The sequence below is a fragment of the Erigeron canadensis genome, chromosome 9, assembly GCF_010389155.1.
Source record: "Erigeron canadensis isolate Cc75 chromosome 9, C_canadensis_v1, whole genome shotgun sequence".
NCBI classification, from domain to species: Eukaryota; Viridiplantae; Streptophyta; class Magnoliopsida; order Asterales; family Asteraceae; genus Erigeron; species Erigeron canadensis.
In genome coordinates, this window is record NC_057769.1 from 21,437,679 (window position 1) to 21,459,838 (window position 22,160).

The following is a 22,160-nucleotide window of genomic DNA, read 5'->3' on the forward strand; positions in this document are numbered from 1 at the left end:
ACATCCAAGAATCACTCGAGACAAAATCTGGCAAATTAATGAAAGATATTTTCATGAGAATTATGCACAAATGCTGAATCTGAATGTCAGACCTGAAGAGTTAGTATGCAGGGCTAGATACATTGAAGAAAGAGCCTTCCCGATTTACTGCTCATCTGAGGAAAGACTCAACATGACCTTGAATAGGTTGAGAGCATTCTTTCTTTTCAGACAGCAAAATCAAAGGGATGCATATTTGGAAATGATGAATGTTGAAAGCACAGTAAGAAGTGAAGAGTGGTATAATCAGTTCCAGAGTCCAATCACAAGAGTGTTGACATTAATTGCTCCTATCAAGTATCAGAATCAAAGACTTGTCCGATTTAGAGTTCAAAGAGCTGATGGTCACATCTATGCTATTCATGAAGAATCTTTTCAATACTTACCAATCTCTGACATCCTTTTTCTCTACAACCAGTATGCTCATTTAATCACAAAGACTCCAGATCAACTCCTTGCTTATGAAGCTCTGAGGAGTCACATTCAGGCTTTAATCAGATATTATGAGTTCAATGATTTCCAGATTGGTCTAGAAAGGAGAACAAGAAGAATTAATCTCACGAGACCAATTCAGAAAGCAGGAGGTTATGAGTTGGATTCTTATCAAATTGGAGATCCAATAGAAGAATTGGATGGATTTGTTTTCATAAACAGTTTCAGAGGAAAAATCTTTGTCCGTGCATCTGATTTTCCCAAGTATTCAGATGGCACTCTGAAATATTGTTTATTCTTCCTCAGAGCCATTCATGATAATCCTGATCCCAGTGAAAATGAAAACATCCAGATTCAAAGAGAAAGACACATAAGAAGGATCCAAGAGACAATTGACATGCGTCAAAGAGTTAGAGATCTTATTGCTGTCAGAACTATTAGACCAAGAGAAGGAATCATTCATACTGAGACAGGTTCATGGGTTCTTTGGAATCCAAGTCATGAACGAGGTCCTCATAATATTCCTCCAGTTAACTTTCAAGATAATATCAGATTGCCTGATGAACGTCCGGAAGGTGCTAACTGGCATTTCATTCCTAAGAGGTATTGGAATGACTCTTGGAATAGTTACAAGAAAAGAGCTTTTTGAAATTCTATGAAAGATAAACCATCTACATCAAAAGCAGCTCAAGATTACAAGAAAAGAAAGAACAAGAAAAGACGAGCTGAGAAAAGAAGGAGGAGGAACAGAAGGAACTGATTATAGACAACCAAGCACTAAGGGGGAGAATGTTAGAAATTCAAAATAGTGCTTAGTTGTATTTCCTTACTTTTGTTATTATGTAAATGTAATATAAGGTTGAGGGGGAGTTTATGTATTTACTTAGAGTATAAATACCCCTCAAGCCTTAACCTTTTGTAACCTTTAGTCACATATTGCAAAATATATTTTCCAAGCTTTCCACACACACATCTCTGTCTCTCTCAATACACACACTAACACACACACATCCACCATTGTTACTCACCTTACTTCCATACTCGAACACGAACGATTCATGTTATATTACATTACTATATTCTGATTCATTTAGCAGTATCTATGTAATTCCATATTGTGTTGTACTTTTCATGACACCTCATGTTTCCGCCAATGGTAGGGTGTTACAGGGTACAATGTTTTACAAAGGCCCAAAATTTTACCTGTTCAACAATATATATGAATAAAACAGGGAAATATATTATAAAATGTTATATCTAGACTATTGGTAATGATTTTTCTCCAATGCTTAAGTACACGCGTTCAAACTTAGCATAACTAGTGTGAATATTTTTAATTACATGTCTTTTCCTTTTGTTTCTATAAATAGTCGGGAGTATTTATTATTAAATTTTTTGATTATTTATCATTATTATCCTTTATTTTGTTTTTCATTTATCATTATTATGATTTTTTTTATCATTTTAAATAAATAAAAATAGTATCATAATCATGGCTTATGTTTTAAAAATTATTAAAATATTAAAATATATATTAATATTGAACAGGATACGACCCTGTGGTAGATTTTAATTAAGTAAATCGTAGATGTATTTATCTATTTTGAAAGAAAAAAAAGTATATGTATTTAAAACAAAAAATAACATTAGATTAAAATATAAAAATGAGAAATGATTAATCTTTTTAACAAAACTTCCTAAAAATCGTCCTAATAATAAGATAATGACTCTTGGAAAGATTTTTAAAAAAAAGTAAAATTCACATATCATATTTATAAAACACATATCATATTTATAATATTTTAAAAAAATTTTAAAATATTTTTAGGTTAATATTTAAAAAGATTAATCATTTTTCTATAAAAGCGAGAGCAAGTATCCGCGCGTTGCGGCGGTAAAATGATAAGGGTGATAGGTCATAAAGTGTGATAGGTCATAGGAGGTTATATGTCATAAAGTATCAAAGTCAAATGCCTTAGTCGTACGGGTTTTACCCTCGGATTTAAAAATTCGTCGAAAGTATATCGAATGACATCTCTAATGAAAGAGCATGAAATTTTAAGAACACCCATATAACTTTTATAATTTATCGATATACGGTTTTTGAAATAAAAGATTTTGAAAAAATTAGAGGAATAAAATTATTTATGGAGGGGAGAGAAAGTTGTATACATTGATATATGGTACATCATGCATTAATATGTGTATATTGTTGAAATTGAATGTTGAAAGTTGAAAGGTGAATTTGCTTTAATCACGGAAAGACCAACGTACTTTCTTATTTGTACACGGTCATTATACTTTTTTATTGATGAGGCTTACCCACAAACTTTTTTTTCTTGTACACGGTTGACCTATAGTTGGCCGGTTTACCGGTTATAGTCGGTTAACGAAGTTGGCATGGATTCACAACGACAGATTTAATCTCTGGATGACTAATGTACTTTTCTTTTTGTACATGGTTGGCCATTGAACTTTTTTAATTGATGTGTATTACCAAGAAACTTTTAAAATCTATACATGGTTGACCAAAATCTTCAAAATTGCTTCTTTTTCATACTCAAATCTTCAAAACGGTCTCTCTCTATAAAAAGAAAACTCAGAAATTTTAATAAAAAAAGAGATTTTTTTAAACGAATAGTTGACTAATTCGGCATTTACATTATCAATTTCAAACTCACAAGCCAGATAAAGAATTATCTTATACACTCACCTTTGTTAGCCTGTAAGAATTTAAACATTTCGCCGGAAAACTCAAAATCGACATTTTCTCTCTCGTTTATTCGAACTGAAACTCGAAATTTGTACCAAAACACTCGAAATTAAAATCCAGACAAACCCTAACCAACGAAAATACGAATTACAATTTTCCAGTGACTGAGCGGTTAGTGGTTGTTATTTTTGTCAGAAAAATCTTTTTTTTATTATTAAATATATGGGTTTTCTTTTTAAAGAAAGAACCAATTTTGAAGATTTGAGTATGAGAGAGAACTATCTTTGTATATTTGGGTCAACTATGTTCAAATTTTAAGAGTTTGTTGGTAATACACAACAATAAAAAAAAGTTCAATGGGCAACCATGTACAAAAGGAAAAGTACATTAATCATTCAGAGATTAAATCTGTCGTTGTGAATCCATGTCATCTTCGTTAACCGACTATAACCGGTAAACCGGTCAACTATGGGTCAACCGTGTACAAAAAAAAAATTTGTGGGTAAACCTCATCAATAAAAAAGCATAATGTGCAACCGTATACAAATGGGAAAGTACGTTGGTCTTCCCGTTATTAATCCCTTATATATATTAATGACTACCACAACTAAGAGAAAAAAATAATTTTAACTATTGATCTAAACTATTGAAATTCATAATTAAAACAATCTTAACCCTTAAAATTAAAAGTTAACTTAGTTATTTTGTATATGGTAACCATTTAAATACTATTTAATCTACACTTTTTGAATCATAGATACTATATACAAATAAGTTACTTACCTACGTACAATTAGCAAATTTTTATTTTTATATTTTTATATAGAACGACACGTAAAAATTACCAATGGATTAAAAATATTTTGAAGTTCAACATTTTAGAGTGAGTCGAGCACTTTAAAATATTGCAAACAACCTTAATGTGTGGTATGTATGGTGAACATTTGAGTTTCATGCTAACTGAGAGATTATATGTATTATACGAGTGGTGTACCCTTACAATGCAGCTGTGGTGGTAGCGATGGGTGGTGGTGACGGTAACGTGTGGTTATTAATGTAAAAGTAATTGATGTAAAAAGAGGTAGTGTATTTATTTTAAGGATTAAAGTAAAAGAATGTTTTAGGTAGATGTAGTATGTTAGTTGAGAATATGTCAAAATTTAAGGGTATTTTAAGTATTTTAAAGATAGAAATTTAAAAAAAAAAAAGAGAAGTATTAGTTTGCTTTATAAAAGATTTTATTTACAAACTCAAATACGATTATTGGTTAACACAAAAGTTATTTGTCAACAATCCATAGTATGTGTTTCAGTTTAAATTACAACATAATTTAATGTGTAACGAATATATTTACAACCTAAAATCGTACACCCGTAATGCGTAAGATGGTGAATGGTTTATCAAAATATTTTAATTTAAGCTTAAATCAAATATTAAAAATATACTTAATGAACTTTTATCCATGAAAAGGGTGAAAGTGACAACAATCGACTTCACCGGTTGTCGTTTTTAAAAGTTCTAAGTGTAAATAACTTCACCGACCCTTTCTTTTAGTTTTTTATATATTTTAATGATGAGGTTGATTGTAATAGGTTTTTGGATGATGATAAGTTAGTAGAAAATAACATCACTAAGATAAATGAGCAAGTATGTATTTAGAAGTATTATATATTTATTTGAAAATCTAGAACTTTTGATTTCAGGAATCTTATGTTTGGGTGTTTAACGTTTTATGTTTTCCGTCACTAATAAAAGTAGGATATGTGTACTTTTGTTATTATTACATACTAGCATGGTGTCCGCGACGTTGGTAACTGGTGTCGGCGGCGACTAATAGTGGGGACAACAAGTAATGTAGGCTATTGATGTAATTAATATAGTTGTTAGTAAAGTTATTTTAAAAGTTGAAGGACTGACGGTGTAATTTATTTCATTAAAGGTATTTTAAGTATATTAGTGGAGATAATTAAATTAACGAATAAATAGAGGATGATTTAGAATAAGAGTAATGGGTATTATTGTCATATTGTATAGAGTAATTTCAACACTTCCATTAATAAAAGAGACTATTCTTTTTATATCTAGGTATAGATATAAATATAGATAGAATTTAACATGTTTCGTGTATATTTAACTGTGTGTGTGTGTGTGTGTGTGTGTGTGTGTGTGTGTGTGTGTGTGTTGGAGACTCTTATTTTGAGAACCAACTTTTTTGTAAGAACCGTGAGAAATCCTAAATTTCATATTGAATCACATGTTTCTTTTTTTCATTCACATGTGAAACATTATAAAAATATATGTTGTAGAAGAATTTTTTTTTCAAAACCTCTTATATAGCCGTTTGTCACATGTGAACAAATAACGTGAATAAATTCATTCACAAGCTCACAAAAGGCTACTTTGAAGGTTTCTTAAAAAAGTTTCTTTTACAACATAAATTTTTATAGCATTTCACATGTGAATAAACAAAAAATTCATGTGAACAAGTATATTATTTATGAGTTCTCATGCTTAAAAAAACAGTTCTCAAAATAAGGAAAATATATATATATATAGGGGTGGGTTATTTGTAGTACATGTACTTTTTATACTACATGTGTAAGTTAACTTACACACTTCTTCTGCCTTCTTCCTTTCATCTCATACCACAACCATGATTATCTCCGGCCACCACCATGATCATCTCCGACCACCACCATGATTATCCGGCGACGACGAGCATCTCCGGCGAGACTTACACATGTGTAAGTTAACTTTCCGGCGAGAATCAGGTTCGTTTTCGGGTGGATACGGTACGGCCCAGAGGCCCTTATCCCTTCTAAGCTGACCGTCAAGGGACGCATATGGGAATCGTATGGATTTGATGGGCGGCGATCCAAGAGATGGTGACGATTTGCTACGGTACGGGTAAAGCCCTTGCTGCCCGGCGTCGGCGCCGTGGTTGGGGTGGTCGGAGATGATGATGGCTGGTGGTGGTTATCTCGCGAAGGAAAAAACCTAGAAATTTTAAACCCTCAAATGCTAAAAAAGTTGTACTTACACATGTGTAAGTGTAACACCCGTCGTTTTAAAACCTGGATTTCAAAAAACTTTTGCCAAACGGCGTTTAAAACGTAGCGGAAAGGATCACTTTAAAACTTCCCCATCCGTAACCGGATGGTACCTTTATAAAATGGTGTTACTAACGTGCATCATCAAAACAATATAAATGAAATCCAAGTCTTGGCACAAACATAAATGCCATTCATTATTACATGTAACATAAACGTAAATAAAATGTAGCCGAAACATAGGCTATGGGAAGTCTAAGTATTCAACAATCTATGTTAATCTTCTTTATTGCATCTACCCATCTCACCGAGCTAATCCCTTCCTAGCTCAAACATGCTTATCCTGAAGGACACAACATTTTCATAAAAGCAAGTGTTAGCTAATAAATTAGCTAAGTAAGATACACACATTTATAAAGCGTTCTTCTTTTTACTTTCATAAAACTTCGTCATATTTTCCTTATCAAAACATAAACACATTACATATTATCCACAACAATAATAAAACAACCCATACTTCCCTTTCCCACATTGCATCACATTTCTTATCATATTAACATATACTTGTAACACATACGTATCATTATATCATATCAACATATACTTACAAGGCAATCGTATCATCATATCATACCATCATATACTTACAACTTAATCAACATCTCATATCTTGTCATAACACACATAAACATATCCCACGTATACATATTAGCACATGTAGAGTATTTACTCCTAGTTGTGTCTATCAACGATACATCATACCTATCACACGTCTCAACACATCTAATTAAATCCCACATCACATTGTAATCCCATATCTTAAATTACATGTACATCTTTCTCACATATTCATATATTTATCTTAGTCAACTTATTCTCACGTCTTACATCTTTACATATTACATCATGTTACATATTACGCACTAGCTTTACAACTAGCACGATTTCCCACGTCTTACGCACTAGCATTACATCTAGCACGATTTCCCACGTCTTACGCACAAGAATTACATCTAGCACGGTATCCCACGTCTTACGCACTAGCTTTACAACTAGCACGGGTTAAGCTTAACACTTCCCACGTCAATCTCACGTATTTAGCTATAGCATTTCCCACGTATTTATGTCTTTCTTAATTTTACGCACTAACACTAAGGCTAGAACGATTTCCCACATTTCACACTTTACTATAACATTAGGTATATTCATTACCTAATTAATCACACATACACTTTAATGTTTAATCCCACTAACGTGCACATCTCATAACATTTCTTACGTGTATCTAGAGAACTAGACATTTTATACTTAAGTCTCACATATAAGCCCTCACATATCAATATCAAGGCATATCAATGACATTATCAACATCACAACACATATCTTAAGCATATCATAGCAACATCATTATAAGCATCATACTTCATATGCACATATATATACTTCTACTTTAAACGTTATCATAACAACATAGGTCATTTCATCATACATACATTCCCATATATATAACCTCCCGCATAACACGGAAAACCCAACACATATAAGATAATCCGATTAAGAGGTTAATTATAGAAAACTACATTTTGTTGTGCCTCCAGCATGAGAAAAGTCATGTATCTTACCTTACACGGGACCACGACAACTTAAAGTAAGCTTACGGTGCTTAATACGGACTCCCGGAAACCTAGAACGAATAATTAGCGAGCTAAGCATTAAACAATGATTTTCAACACAAATAGGCTAGGTGTGCCGCACCCCTAACCATGATGCGCCGCACCAACTAAAAGAAAGTTAGGAGGAACATAAAGGTGTGTCGCACCCTATAACGCACCCTCTATCGCACCCCTTTTCGGTATCAATGAGTACGCCACACCTATTGTGTGCCGCACCTACTGATGACACTATCAAATGACCCCTCAAAACACTAAGTGTGCCGCACCCTCTTTAGAGGGGTGTCGCACCTACTGGACGAACCAGCACTCTTGCTTTGTTTCTCCTTAATCTCCTTCCAAACGGATCCGAAACCTCCACCATGACTTATACCCATTAAATTAACATTAATTAGGTCACAATTAAGCCTTTGAAAACATCAATTAATCCTTGAATCAATTGTAAACATGAATCCCCTTTTTGATCATCAAAACGACTCGAAACCGCAACGTTTGGTTCAAAAACACAATTGAACACACATGGATCTAATTGAACACCTGGGATTCACTCATACATATATAAACATCATAAATCAACATTAAAGTTAGCATCTTGACGTAGTTAACCAACTCAATTAATGATTTTACTCACGAAAACGTCGTTTTTAACCGAAAACATCCACTTCCAACAACCCCACCCTCATGGTCGAATCTACAGGAACAAAACCTACTTTAAGATTTTATCAACAATCAATTGATGATATAATACCTGTAGGAAAGATTAACAGATCCAAAACTAGAAGAAACCACCACCGAATCACCCCGAAATTGCTCTAAACTTGAAGGAAGCTCTTAGGGTTTTGTGTGTGAAAGTTTCTAGGGTTAATAATCTGATTATATGGCATTAGGGTCGTGATATATCCCCTATATTTGCTGGAACATCTTTCTAAATCTTACATATAGGCCCTTGCACTTTCTTATAGCTCATTTTGTCACTTAACTATTCGTTTAACGCATTCGAAAACACTTTAAGACACTTCTATCGTATCAGGAACACTAATTTACTTTATTAATCATTATCAACTTTAATTGCATTACTTTAAATCACTTTAACACATATCTCACATTAATCATTTAATTCACATACGCACATACAAAATACATAGTCACTAACGGTCGCTACCGACGAGTTAACGGTCAACGTCAAAAAGTTTTGGGATGTTACAGTAAGTCTCGCCGGAGATGGTCGCCGCGCCGTCGCAAGAGGATCATGGTAGTGGTCGGAGATGATCATGGTGGTGGTGGTGGTCGGAGATGGAAGGAAGAAAGAATAAGAAGTGTGTAAGTTAACTTACACATGTACTATAAAAAGTAAATGTACTATAAATGGAAGGAAGAAGGAAGAAGAAGTGTGTAAGTTAACTTACACATGTACTACAAATAACTTTCATATATATATATGGGGGAAAGAATATGGGTTGTTATGCACCCAACTTGGGTGAACCCCCCCCCCCCCCCCCCCACATACCAATATTTTAGTATTTTAAATAAATGTTTAGCCCCCATGATTTTTAATATTTAAAAAAGTTTCTTTTACAACATACTTTTTTATATCATTTCACATGTGAATGGACCAAAAAAAACATGTAATCCAATACATAATTTGAGATATCTTATGGTTTTTTAAAAAAAATGGTTATCAAAATAAGGAAAGTTATATATATATATATATATATATATACACTACATAATAAACCCGGGTTTAACCCGGGCGGCTTAATTAAAAATTTAAAACGAACAAATGTATAGACTTATGTGTGTAATTTAGGAGAGTTTTATGTATGTCTGGTTCAACCCTATTTGCTTCTTTGGTTTGCTGGGAGGGGGTTTAGGGGAGTTCTTACACATACTGCTCGTAATTGTTGGATTCCTGCTTTGTTGTATGCACATGGACATGTTTAATAGGTTTAAATGCCCTTTTTACTATATATTGTCCATTTTGCGCTAAAGTGTGTAATGTGGTGTCTGCTATTCTTCTCTAATTGTAATGTAGTTAGACGATATTTGACCGACATGTATTAAAATTTTTACACTCTCTATCTTTTGCCTCTTTTTGGTGAGAAATCATTTTGGAAGCAACCTCTGTACCTTCATGTAGGGGTAATGTTGTCTACATTCTACCTCCCTCAAACTTAGCTTTTGCCGGATTGGGTATCGTTGTTGTTGTCAATATATTACGAGTATACTTTTTGATATGGAGATAACAATATACTTATAAAGATGAAAATTAATATATAAACTGATTAGGGTGATGAAAAAGTAAAAAGTAACTAACATAAATTAATGGTAGATATAAAATTAAAATTAAAGAACTTAAGAAAAATAATTTGTAGAAAATAAAGAGCTTAAAGAGTTTTTAAAAATAAAGAAAAACAATTATGACATCATATATTTTTAAAAAATATCTTTAAAAAAATGTTGGAATAACACATAGGAAAAAGCTTTTAGAAATAATTTTATTTTATTTATAATATATATATATATATATAGTTGTAGATATTGTCATCGATATAGATAGATAGACTAACTTAACACGCAATTATCCCTGGCACTCTTCCTATTTCTATTTCGACTCATGTCCGAATTTCCACCATAATATATTCTCCCCCAAAACTTCCTCATTTCCCTCTTATTATTATTATTCTTAGTATTATATACTATCATTTTTGAGGTAACACAACAATAACTTATTTATTTCTATTCCTGTTTCTCTTCATTTTGTTCATAAATTTTTTGTATGTTATAATTTCATTCAAACACTTGTTGTGTTTCTCTTTGGCCGGAGGAGGTTTGACTGTTTACATATCACCTTCCCGTGTATCGATTATGTCGGGATTGGGTACAGTTGATATTTTAGTACTCACTTGTGTTTCATAGGTTTTTAATACTTGTATAGTAAATAAATGATCCGTTGCGTGTTAGATCTGCCTTAATAACTGCTTATAACAAGTAGTAACTATAATTTGATAATTTCCTTTAGGTCCATTTTTATAGTTTAACTTTTATAGATGGATTTATCTTAATTATGTACCTTAGATAGTCATCTATTTGTGTGTGTAGGAATTTGGGTTAGTGGAGGACCGGATTAGCCTTTTAAGTCGTATATGTTTACTTTCACTTTAAATGATTTCGACTCTATGAATTGCCTTAGAACATCACAAAATCCGTACCCCGAATAAGATAATAGATTAAAATCTAGTTCAAGAAAACAGAATTTCGAGCCTAAAGAGTATGTTGTTAATTTTCATGCGTGATTTGAGAGACCTTAGACATGCATATTGACTATAAGGTTCCACTTTCTGGACCCCAGCTAACTCCTTGATCCCTTGCAGTTGTAAGTGAAATCGAGGGTGCGCACTCCGACCACACCAACTTGGAGTCAAGCTTAACCTGAGATCCCCTAGTCCCAAGTAGATCATGATAAAAAAAAAATGACTGAAGACACTAAAATCGCTAATAGTATGATAGGAAAATAATTTTAGTTATCCAATTTATACTGATAAGTTTTGAATTCATAGAACTATGTACAAGTAAAGAAGTTGATTTAAAAATCAAAGTATATGCGGAAATTTTTGTAGTGTCACAGAAAAGGTAGTTATTGGTTTGGATTTGGAGGTTAATTTTTCCAAGTTCAATATTAAGCACCCTTCAAATTGAATTCAACTTGGCCGGCTGGGGGAAGATGTCTTGATGGGCTCATAAGAGAACCGGGGTTAATCGTCACTTGGTAAACATCTAACGATGACTATGAAAAAAGTCAGCGCAACCCAACCATCAAGGGTATACTGCTTACGAATACTGTTTGTTTCAGAAACCAAATTTGGCGGTGTGGAAATTATTTCAAGTCATTCATTACCAACCTTTCTTGGGTTGATTTTAGTTGCTGTAATTATATGTGATCAGTAATACTATGTTAAATTTAACTATGTTATCTTTTTGTATCTCATGTTTTTACATCATATAAGTTGTTTGTTTCAGAAACTAAACTTGGCGGTATGGAAATAATTTCAAGTCATTCATTACCAAGCTGTCGATTTGTGACTTCAAGGCAGCAGATTCATGAGAAAAGTGTAGGATCACATCCATCAAATTTCTCAAGAAGAAGAAAATTTGAATCTGTTTGTGGTTTAGTTAGATCAGACGTATGGGCTTTGCATAATACTTTGTCAGCTAGCTTTCATCTGAGCAGTTATAAAAGTAGTCATAAGTCTATACCAGTACGTGCTGTTAAAGGCGTTGAAGGTGTAATTGATGCAGAAGACAGCCTTGAAAATGTAACAAGAAGAAGAGAGTCGATCCCCAAAGTTTTAATACCAGGATTACCTGATGATTCAAAAGGTGATATTAATGCTCGAATTAGTAGTGCTCAGCAGGAATGGAAGCCCAAATTCAATATCCATTTTGAAAGATCAGGCCCAAGAAAGGTTGGCACACCCCAAGTGCTTTTTCTTCCTGGATTTGGTGTTGGATCCTTTCATTATGAAAAGCAGTTAAAGGATCTTGGTCGGGATTATGGAGTATGGGCAATGGATTTTCTTGGTCAGGGTATGTCATTGCCAAGTGAGGATCCTACCTATCGGCAATGGAATGATGATGAATTACAAGTTGATGATCATTTGTGGGGTTTCGGAGATAAAACTGAACCGTGGGCAGCGGACCTCGTTTATTCTATCGACTTGTGGCAGGAACAAGTGCAGTATTTTATTGAAGAGGTATGCATCAGAAATAAACATAAATATTCGTCACTTTAGTAACATGTTGATTATTTTCATATAAAACTAATGACATTTGACAATATGACATTACCGGTACAGTTGTATGATCACGCCAAATAATGAAGTTTGATAAAGTCCAAAATGTGTTAATGTGTTACAGGTCATCAAGGAACCAGTTTACATTGTGGGAAATTCACTTGGGGGATATGTTGCACTTTACTTTGCTGCATGTAACCCTCATTTAGTGAAAGGCGTGACGCTACTGAATGCAACGCCGTTTTGGGGATTCTTCCCAAACCCTGTAAGAAACCCGCAATTGTCACAAATGTTTCCTTCAGTTGGGACATTTCCTCTTCCTCCGCGTGTCAGAAAAATCATGGAAATTGTGTAAGCTATTATGCTTTATGATCAGTTAAGGTCCTAAGTATCTTAAATTCTTAATGTTCTAGCTTGATAGCTTATTAATCAATTTTTTTGGGTTTTATGTATATAGTTGGGAGAAGATAAAGGATCCCAGAACCATTAACGAGATACTGAAACAAGTTTATGCAGATCATTCTACAAATGTAGATAAAGTCTTTTCTCGTATACTTGAAGTAACAGAACACCCAGCAGCTCTTGCATCTTTTGCGTCAATAATGTTGGCTCCTCAAGGGAACCTATCTTTTGGAGAGGCTTTATCTAGGTGATTATTACTACTACAGTGCCGGTTTCATAACAGTTTAAAAAATCTTTTATTTTGGGGTTTCCGTTGTAACAACATTTCCCTCCTTGTCGGGGGCCTTCTATTAACGGTGTGAATTATATTTGTCTTTTTTTTTGGCTATTGTAGATGTAAAACAAGTGAAGTACCCATATGCCTCATGTATGGAAAAGAAGATCCTTGGGTGAGACCTGTTTGGGGTCTACAGGTGAAGAGCCAGTTGCCTGAAGCTCCTTATTATCAGATAAGCCCTGCGGGTCATTGCCCTCATGATGAAGTTCCGGAGGTATGTAACTTTTATGTTTCATCAGCTTAATATTATGTTGATCTTTTTCCCTAGAAGAACAGTTTGTTGGCATTTAGCAGTTTTATATAGTATCTGTGTAACTAAGTTATGCTTATAGTTTGTGGGTTTACTCATATCGGCGTGCTTCAACATAATGTGATTATAAGGACCCTTCTGGTTAGTGGTTACCAAAGGCATTGATTCGGGTAAATGGGTAATCAAAAGGAATCCTTGTTCAAGCCACCTGGGGAAAGTTGATGTACGCCTAACCGGTATATCTGTGACCATAGCATAGACTTTTTGTTTTGGCCATCCCAAGATGTTTACCCAGTGAATTTCGAACCCTGATCTCTTAGGATGCCTTATCACTAGGCCACGGAAAGCATTTATTCGTTTCTATTCTTTCATTATATGGCGGGACCAAACATAGTTGGTTTTTTTATATGTCCTGGGTGGCTGATGTATATAAGACCCGAAAATAGCAACACAAAGAAACTGATAAGAATAAAACAGGAAACAAAGAAAGAATGAGACAAGATGATCTGGATTAATGCCCCAGTGGCCCTAAGTTCCTAAGAACAGTTGATAATAATCTCCACACCAAGAACCGTGGCCTATGGCCTTATTAGTCTCTAATAATAATAATAATCTCTTACACAGGAGGAAAAAGACCAAAGAAAATAGGTTAATGAAAAAGTTCAAATGTTTCAGTTTTGGTTGTACTATATCTCAAACAAAGTCAAATGGCTTAGTATAAGATAATTAGCTTGAAAGGGAACATGTTAAATGGTCAAACTCGTTGAAAGTATCCTTAAACCCAATTTTTGATGCATACAATCTCCGAAATAGTTTTATTGTCTTAAAATGGATTGCCCTGTGCTTTTTGACCATCCACCCTTACTCTTGTCTAATCTTTCGTAATCCTTCTTTATTATGCAGGTAGTAAATTATCTACTACGGGGGTGGATAAAAAACTTGGAGTCACAAGGTTTTGTAGCATTGCCATTGCTGGATGATGAAAGTGGCCGGTTTGATGTTGCAAAGGATTTGGAATACATGAGAGACGGAACAAAAAAATCGGTAAGGGTACAGTTTTATGGATCAGAATCGTCAATCTGGAGCAGGTTTACTTCTTTTTTCAACACTCATTTACAAGATCTCACCATTAAGTTCAGATGATGGAGCTTTGTTGAGAACATATGCATATTGTGTAAAAATGTAAAATACTCGAGTGTAGTAGCATAAATATTTCAGATGTAAATAAAAGAAATCAATTATTTGTAGCTTGGTTGGAGATTGTATAACAAGATTGTTATTCAACACAAACACACAAGCAGGTGCACACAAACAGGTGGGTGCAAAACTCAGGTCGAAACTTTAATGCCAAAAACACCGTACTGTGCCATCCCACACGGCCACACAGGTAGAATCATCTGGGTCGAAACATTACATTATTTCTTACTTCCATTAAAACTTAAAATGACATTGCTATGTGTAATTATAGACTACAGTCACTACTAGTCCAAAATTTCAGTCGAGTCTGGAATTGAATCAGTTTGAGAACGGTACCATGCCAAAGGCAGAGCAGTGCTATGTGGTGCGGCATTCGGTACAAATTTTCTCTAATATTTTGACTGGTAAACTATATCGAGAAACTTATTGATTAAGTGGGTTGTAATGTATGAAATTATGCCTTTACAAAATTTCCAATAATTAAACCATCTAAAAATATGACTGCCTATCACACGCTCTAATCGGATAAGTCCAAACAAACGGAGGACCTGCTACCTATCCAAAGAAATATCAGCGTCGTCAATCGTCTGACACCCTTCGATGCTATTTATCAACGTTCTTGTTGGTTATTATCTAACAAGGCTCCAATGTGCTGCAGTTAGACCGCATATATCTAAATGAAAAAGACGTGTCTTAGACTATCCGGAGCAAGACTTCTTTTTAAAGCCCCTCCTAAGGTATCTCGCGACACATGGCAGTCCAGTTATAAGGGGCTTTATCTCAATTATATATATTAATGGTTACCACAACTAAGAGAAAAAAATAATTTTAACTATTGATCTAAACCATTGAAATTCATAATCAAAACAATCTTAACCCTTAAAATTAAAAGTCAACTTTCTTATTTTATATATGGTAACCATTTAAATACTATTTTAATCTACACTTTTTTGAATCATGTATACTATATACAAATAAGTTACTTACCTACGTACAATTAGCAAATTCTTATGTTTTATATTTTTATATAGAACGACACGTACAAATTACCAATGGATTGAAAATATTTTGAAGTTCAACATTTTAGAGTGAATCGAGCACTTTAAAATATTGCAAACAACCTTAATGTCTGATATGTATGGTGAACATTTGAGTTTCATGCTAACCGATAGATTATAAGTATTATACGAGTGGGGTACCCTTATAATGCAGCGGTGGTGGTAGCGATGGGTGGTGGTGATGGTAACGTGTGGTTACTAATGTAAAAGTAATTGATATAAAATGAGGTAGTGTATTTATTTTAAGGATTAAAGTAAAAGAATGTATACTGTAAATAAATTTCATTAAGAATACTATAGATCTATACCCGGTCGGTGACAGGGTCAACCCACCAACCCATATGACCTGAAGTCAACCCGCCACTATCAATCCATCAAGTCATATGACTTGAAATCAATTCACCTATCCATTTAACCCGTTAATTTTTTTAGGTTGGTAGTTGAGTTTGGGTTTACGCCTTTACGGATTGACATATTTAGATTGAGATTTCAAACTCAATATTGATATCAGGTCAGGTTTGTGTTCGATATTATCAATCTGTCAATCCCAATTAATTATTTTATAACTATACTTATATTTGTTTTAGTTACTATTTTAAATAAAGTTATTTTCCCGTGCATAGAAATTTTAAAGTTGACAGTTGGTGAAGTCAACCATCGTCACCCTCACCCGTTTTTCCTGAGTAAAAGTTTATAAGCATCATTTTTAAATCTAAGTTTAAGTCTTTTGACAAATATTCACCAATTTACGCATTTCAAGATCCCAATGTACAATTAGTGCTCGGGTAACAAAAGAAACCAATATATGTATCACACATTGAAACTCGACCGAACCAGAAATTCGTCCTAAAATCGTCATAGATTTTTAACCCGCCAACCTAATTTTCTTGGATTGGGTCCGAGTTGGGATCTTAGTTTTTTAAGTCGACCTGTAAACCTGAACATTTAAATTTAATTTACTTATTAATTAACGTTGACCTATATGACCCAAATCCAACTCATTTAACCTACAACCCCGCCAATGCACTTTACCCAAAAACAACTTAATTGACCTACCAATCCGTCAACCCACTTGACCAAAAAATCAACTCATTTGACCTAAAACAAACCCATTTGATCTGTCAACCCACATGACCCAAAAAAACAAACTCATTGTAACAAACCCAAAAAAACAATGGTTTAGATCAAAACATTGTTTACTTTTTTCTCTTTGTAGTGGTAGCCATATATATATATATATATATAATTTGAGATATCCCATGGTTCTTACCAAAAAATGGTTATCAAAATAAGGAAAATTATATATATATATATATATATGTTGTTTCTAACCTGGTCAACGACCGGGTATAGATCTAGTTTTTGTTGGAGCAAGGCTTTAAAAAAGAAAGCCCTCTTTGTGGGTCAAACTAGTGGTGATTGTGTGAATGAGCAGAAACAGAAGGAAGGTCCTCTTCACTCCCTTTTTCACCCGTCCCATTCTTCAAGCCCCACCCTCTTTCTCTCTCCAGAGCGCCTCTCGATGTAATGTTCCGGGCGTTCCAAAACCAAAAAAATGAAAAATGGCGCCTTGCTCCGGAGAGCTTTACGTTGATGGCCTGAATAGATAAAACTTGATGGTCGCATATATCTACTCCTTGTTGGAGTTTATATTTGACTTCTAAATTTATTTTAATATGGTTAATTTGTCAAATTTTCTATCTGGGGAGTTAGAACTGCACCTCTTGCCATTAGGGTTACAGCGGTTAAAGAGTTTTCCACTTTGTTATTTCTTCCTAAGGGGTCATTGATTCAAATCTTGTCACATGCAAATGTGGTAAGAGGTCCTTAGCAATGTTATACCCATCTACACATGAGAGCAAACCCTTTAGGCCATTGCCAAGATTAGAACCCGACATGGGCGCATGCGTTAAACATTTATCCGGCCTTGTTTTTTTTTAAAAAAAAAGACTGCACCTCTTGTCTGTCAATTGTGATAGTGAGTTTACACTCCATAAATTACTAAATTTTAAAATATCAATGCCTCAAAAGTTAAATAATAATCTTAAGTATCCTCATTTCTTATTATTTGTTTTCTGTATTATTATTATTATATCGACATGAACCATAATCATAGAGAGAAGTAATACTTTTGTCAACCTCGAACTTGTTAACATCAGTTTCAACTCAAATTCTTGAAACCATCAAACAACAATTTGGCCGACCATAATCACCATCGTACAAAAAATGTTTGTTTAGTTTTTGCTATTTCTGCTCTATCACATAGTACACAATCGATGACAACGTTATGTTTGTTTCAAACAAACAATTTCCTTAATACTTGTAGAAAAAACATGAATTCTTCATTTTAAAGAAGAGCAATTGTTGTTAAGTCCTAATGTATTATTTAGATTTTTTTCTTAGGGGTAAAAGGATATATACGGTTTCAATTTTTATACCAATAGCAAATTTGAGAGTCCATCACAAGTAATCCGGCTGAATACCACATTTTTAATTTCTACTTGTGACATGCCATATAAATATAAACTGGCTATTACGCAAACTATGTAAACAAGGCATACTACTTGCTACAAACTAGGAACAAGTTGGTCTAGATCGAAGATGAAGATTGGAGATAAAAAAAACCAAGTTGAGTGTGAAAGTCAGTTTTGGGTTAAATTTAGCTTAAATGAACAAACTTGGCACTTAGTAGAACTTAATAAGTGTTCTAAGCTGTGTCATTCATTCTGGATAATTAATCAACATTGGGATAAATTCAACATGTAGGCAAGACGTAAGGTATACATGCAGATCCTTAAGTTTGGTGGTTGTCATATTTTATGAGTTATCATCTCTCTTATTGTATTCAGTTTTACTGTATTGTTATGTTTCTTTATCATGAATGTAATGTAGACATTTATATTTTTCGAATGGAAATTTTAATTAGTTGCTATTGTTTTACTAAATTATTGTATATATGTATATGTATGTTAACTCCGTTTATAGTTTATTTTTTTTCTATAATTGTATTGATAAAAATCGGTTTTTTTATGCACATTATAAAAAAAATGGGTATGTATTTTATCAATATATTTGTGGTTTAAATATGTAAAAGTTATTTTATTGTGTAGTTGGTAGTATGGAATGCCTAAATATGGTGGTAAATAATTTATTTTATTTTCAGGTGCTTGACCAAGTTCAGATTAATTACATGACAATGAGATACGAAGGAAGAATGCTATCATTAAGAGTGATGACGTACCCAACTAGACCATCAGTACTCAGGAAGACGCATAGACGCAGACTACACGCAGGCTACTATACGCAGACTGCACAGAGCCTTAGCTGAAAGGATAAGCACGAATAAAGGTTGTCATATCACTTCCTAAATTAGAGGAAATCTCCACCAGCAATAAAAGATTCGTTCTCATCCTATTTCCTCTCTTCCAAGTCATATTTGCACTATAAAAGGAGAAGAAAAAAAGGAGAGAGCTTCTTGATCATTATGACAGGAAAAACCCTAAATACCAAAAACCCTAAATGATCATCATCATGATCATCATGGGAAAAACCCCAAAATAATCTAAAACACATATCGATCGGCGTACAAGGGAGAAAAACTGTATTCAAACACCCCTCTATTCACATAACCTAATCGGATGTACAAACAAAGAGGATATACTCATGTTTGACGAGTGTTGTGGAATGCAGGAAGATTGAGCGACAATGTGCAAGGGAAAATTAGTGGAAGGGGGTTATGACGGAATTACATGCACTGAAGTTAGGGGGAGAGGAGTCATGCTTCCCAAAATTTTATCTCTCTCAAATCCCACCAATCAAATATCTTCAACTCAATTTTCCTTTTCAACCCTCCCAACCATCCCTTCCAACCATTTTTAATGGCATTCATGACCTTCTCAACCCTCCCAAAAAATTTTTTTTTCATTTAATTTAATCAAACTTTTTCTTTTTTAATAAAAACTTAAAATATTTCATTAAAATTAAACTAAACATTACATAAACATTAATTAAAAAGTACATAACAACATAATGAAAAAGATGAGGAAAAAGAATCTATTTTTTAGTAATGTGGTATTTTTGTTTGGTGATTTTTTTGGTTAAAATGAAGTGTATATATAGATAAAGAGGTAGGGAATTTTTTTTTTTTTTAAATGATGTTAACGGTCAAAAAAGCCAGCTGGTCCCCACCTCGCACGCTCCCCCCAACGTTCGGATTTCTCCAACCCTCGCAGGGCTTTAAGCCCGCCAGCCTTCATGCCGGCTTCATGCCATTTTGTTGACGTCGGTGTTCCCTCGGTGGCATGGCCATGCCGTTTGGATGCCGTCCTCCACTCCTCTCCCCCTTAGAGTTAAACAATATCATATCCAATGCGAACACCCTGATATATTAACAAATAATTTAGTTTGATATTTTGGGCGATGAAGGATATTGTTTACTAAGCCAGAGCCCACATATTATGTTTATGATATATTTCAAAAGTTATTATATTGTTATTCCGATAACATTTTATGTAATATTTTTTGCTATTTTTGTTTGAAATGATTACAAACGAAACAAATTAATTGTTTATGTTGTCTATTTGCGATTTTGATGTTTATGTAATATATCTTTAATTTTAGGTTGTTCTTTGTTTTTTTTACATATAACTTTTACTTTTAATATGGACCAGCTCATTCTATATACTTCTAGACATATTGTTTGAATTTGAATTAAAAATGCAAATTCTTAAACATACTGTAAACTTGTAAGGTTAAAATGTTAAAATGTTTGAATTTGAATTAAAAATGCAAATTCTTAAATATATATATCAAAGAGAAATGTTAAAATGATTCTATGTGTTAGATGATGATTAATATGTGTTGGTTTCAATATTCAACATGACCCAATGTTTGTCTTCTTTTTATCTAACAAAAATGTAGGGTTCTAGCCTCTTTACGCCTATCGAACAAGATGAGTTTTCTCTTGTGAAATGATCGTGTGTTTTGTCGTAGTAGCATTGCGATGATTATGTCGTGGTGTTGTCCCGCCTTCGAGATCATTTTTCCTCCCCTTATATAGGGGTTTTGCTTGGGAAGTAGTCTAGGGTTTTCCGTCATTTCGTGGACTTCTTATAACCTCCTAAATTTTGCCGTCCATATAAATAGCAAGTAACCTCCTAAACTGATTTTATGGTTTATTAGTTCTTCCTGAGGCCATTGTTACGGACGATCTTTCGAGTCGCAGGGTGATATCGCTGGGCGGGTACACCATCAAGCCCCCCAGTCCGAAGGGAGGGACCGCGCACAAAGTCCGTTCCTTTGGACCTATCTTGCCATTTATATTTGTTGGGGGTGTTTTTGTGTTGTATTACTTTTTGTATTTAAGTATGGCAGGTGTGCATGTATCTCGATATCTTGGATCAACGGTTGGTGTCTTCCTTTCTTGGTTATATAAAAGGTGCATCCTTACTTCCTTTCTGCATTAAAATCCTTTTTATTGGTAGTCGTCTTTTTTCTCTTTCTTTTTACTCCCGCCGCCAAATACTGTTCCCTATCTTCTTTTCTCCTTTTCTTCTGACATTTGTGTTTGCTTGCTTCAGATCTGTTATCTTTAGGGTATAATGTCTTCAAAAAGAAAGGTTGATGATGTTGGTTCTTCTGGCTCGCCGTTCGATGTGGTTGATGCTGTTGTGAAGAAGGGGAAGGGTATCGCCAATGTGTCACCTATTACTTTTTCCGGGACGACCGCCCGCAAATTTATGGAGGAGGAGCTTTTGTCAAAAAATCTTGGTGATCGGGAAAATCTGCTGATTAGTGGTTTGTGCCGAGAATATGAATATTCTCAAGATATGTTAAAGAAATCACAATTTGTTGTTGGGAATTTGTTTGACAGGATATCAGATTTGGAGAAACGTTTATCAGAGCAAGATGTGGTGGTTAGGGCATTGCGTAGTGGTTTGGCGAAGCGTCATGATGAGTTGCTGCAGAGAGATCTTGAGAACGGTAATCTTTTGAAGAAGGTAAATGGTTTGGTGAGCTGAGTGATCCCTTATGTTTGTGAAACACTTGCAACTGGTCCTGAAGCGGTGAAGTTGGTTGATTTGGTGGTAAATACTTCAAAGAAAAAAAGGTGTGATTTCTGCTACTCATTCTAAACATGACCCTGGGTATGTGAAGGTGAAGGAATTGTTTGACCAGGCTATCAGGAATTTGGCTGCGTATCAAAGCAATTTTATTTATGAT

At 34.0% G+C, this 22,160-nt stretch overlaps 1 protein-coding gene across 2 annotated transcripts; it reads left to right on the top strand.

The window, feature by feature from the left end:
• The first annotated feature begins 10,492 nt into the window (after positions 1–10,492).
• On the top strand, positions 10,493–14,930 carry LOC122581707 (pheophytinase, chloroplastic). Of its 2 annotated transcripts, none has more exons than XM_043753965.1 (6): positions 10,493–10,614; positions 11,922–12,655; positions 12,819–13,045; positions 13,152–13,343; positions 13,491–13,647; positions 14,587–14,930. In XM_043753965.1, exons 2-6 carry the CDS (start codon positions 11,939–11,941, stop codon positions 14,824–14,826), a joined length of 1,533 nt encoding a protein of 510 aa, XP_043609900.1. In that variant the 5' UTR covers positions 10,493–10,614; positions 11,922–11,938; the 3' UTR covers positions 14,827–14,930. The 2 variants fall into 2 exon arrangements, with proteins under 2 accessions (XP_043609900.1, XP_043609899.1); XM_043753964.1 differs by lacking the exon at positions 10,493–10,614 and adding an exon at positions 10,755–10,782.
• The last annotated feature ends 7,230 nt before the right edge of the window (positions 14,931–22,160 follow it).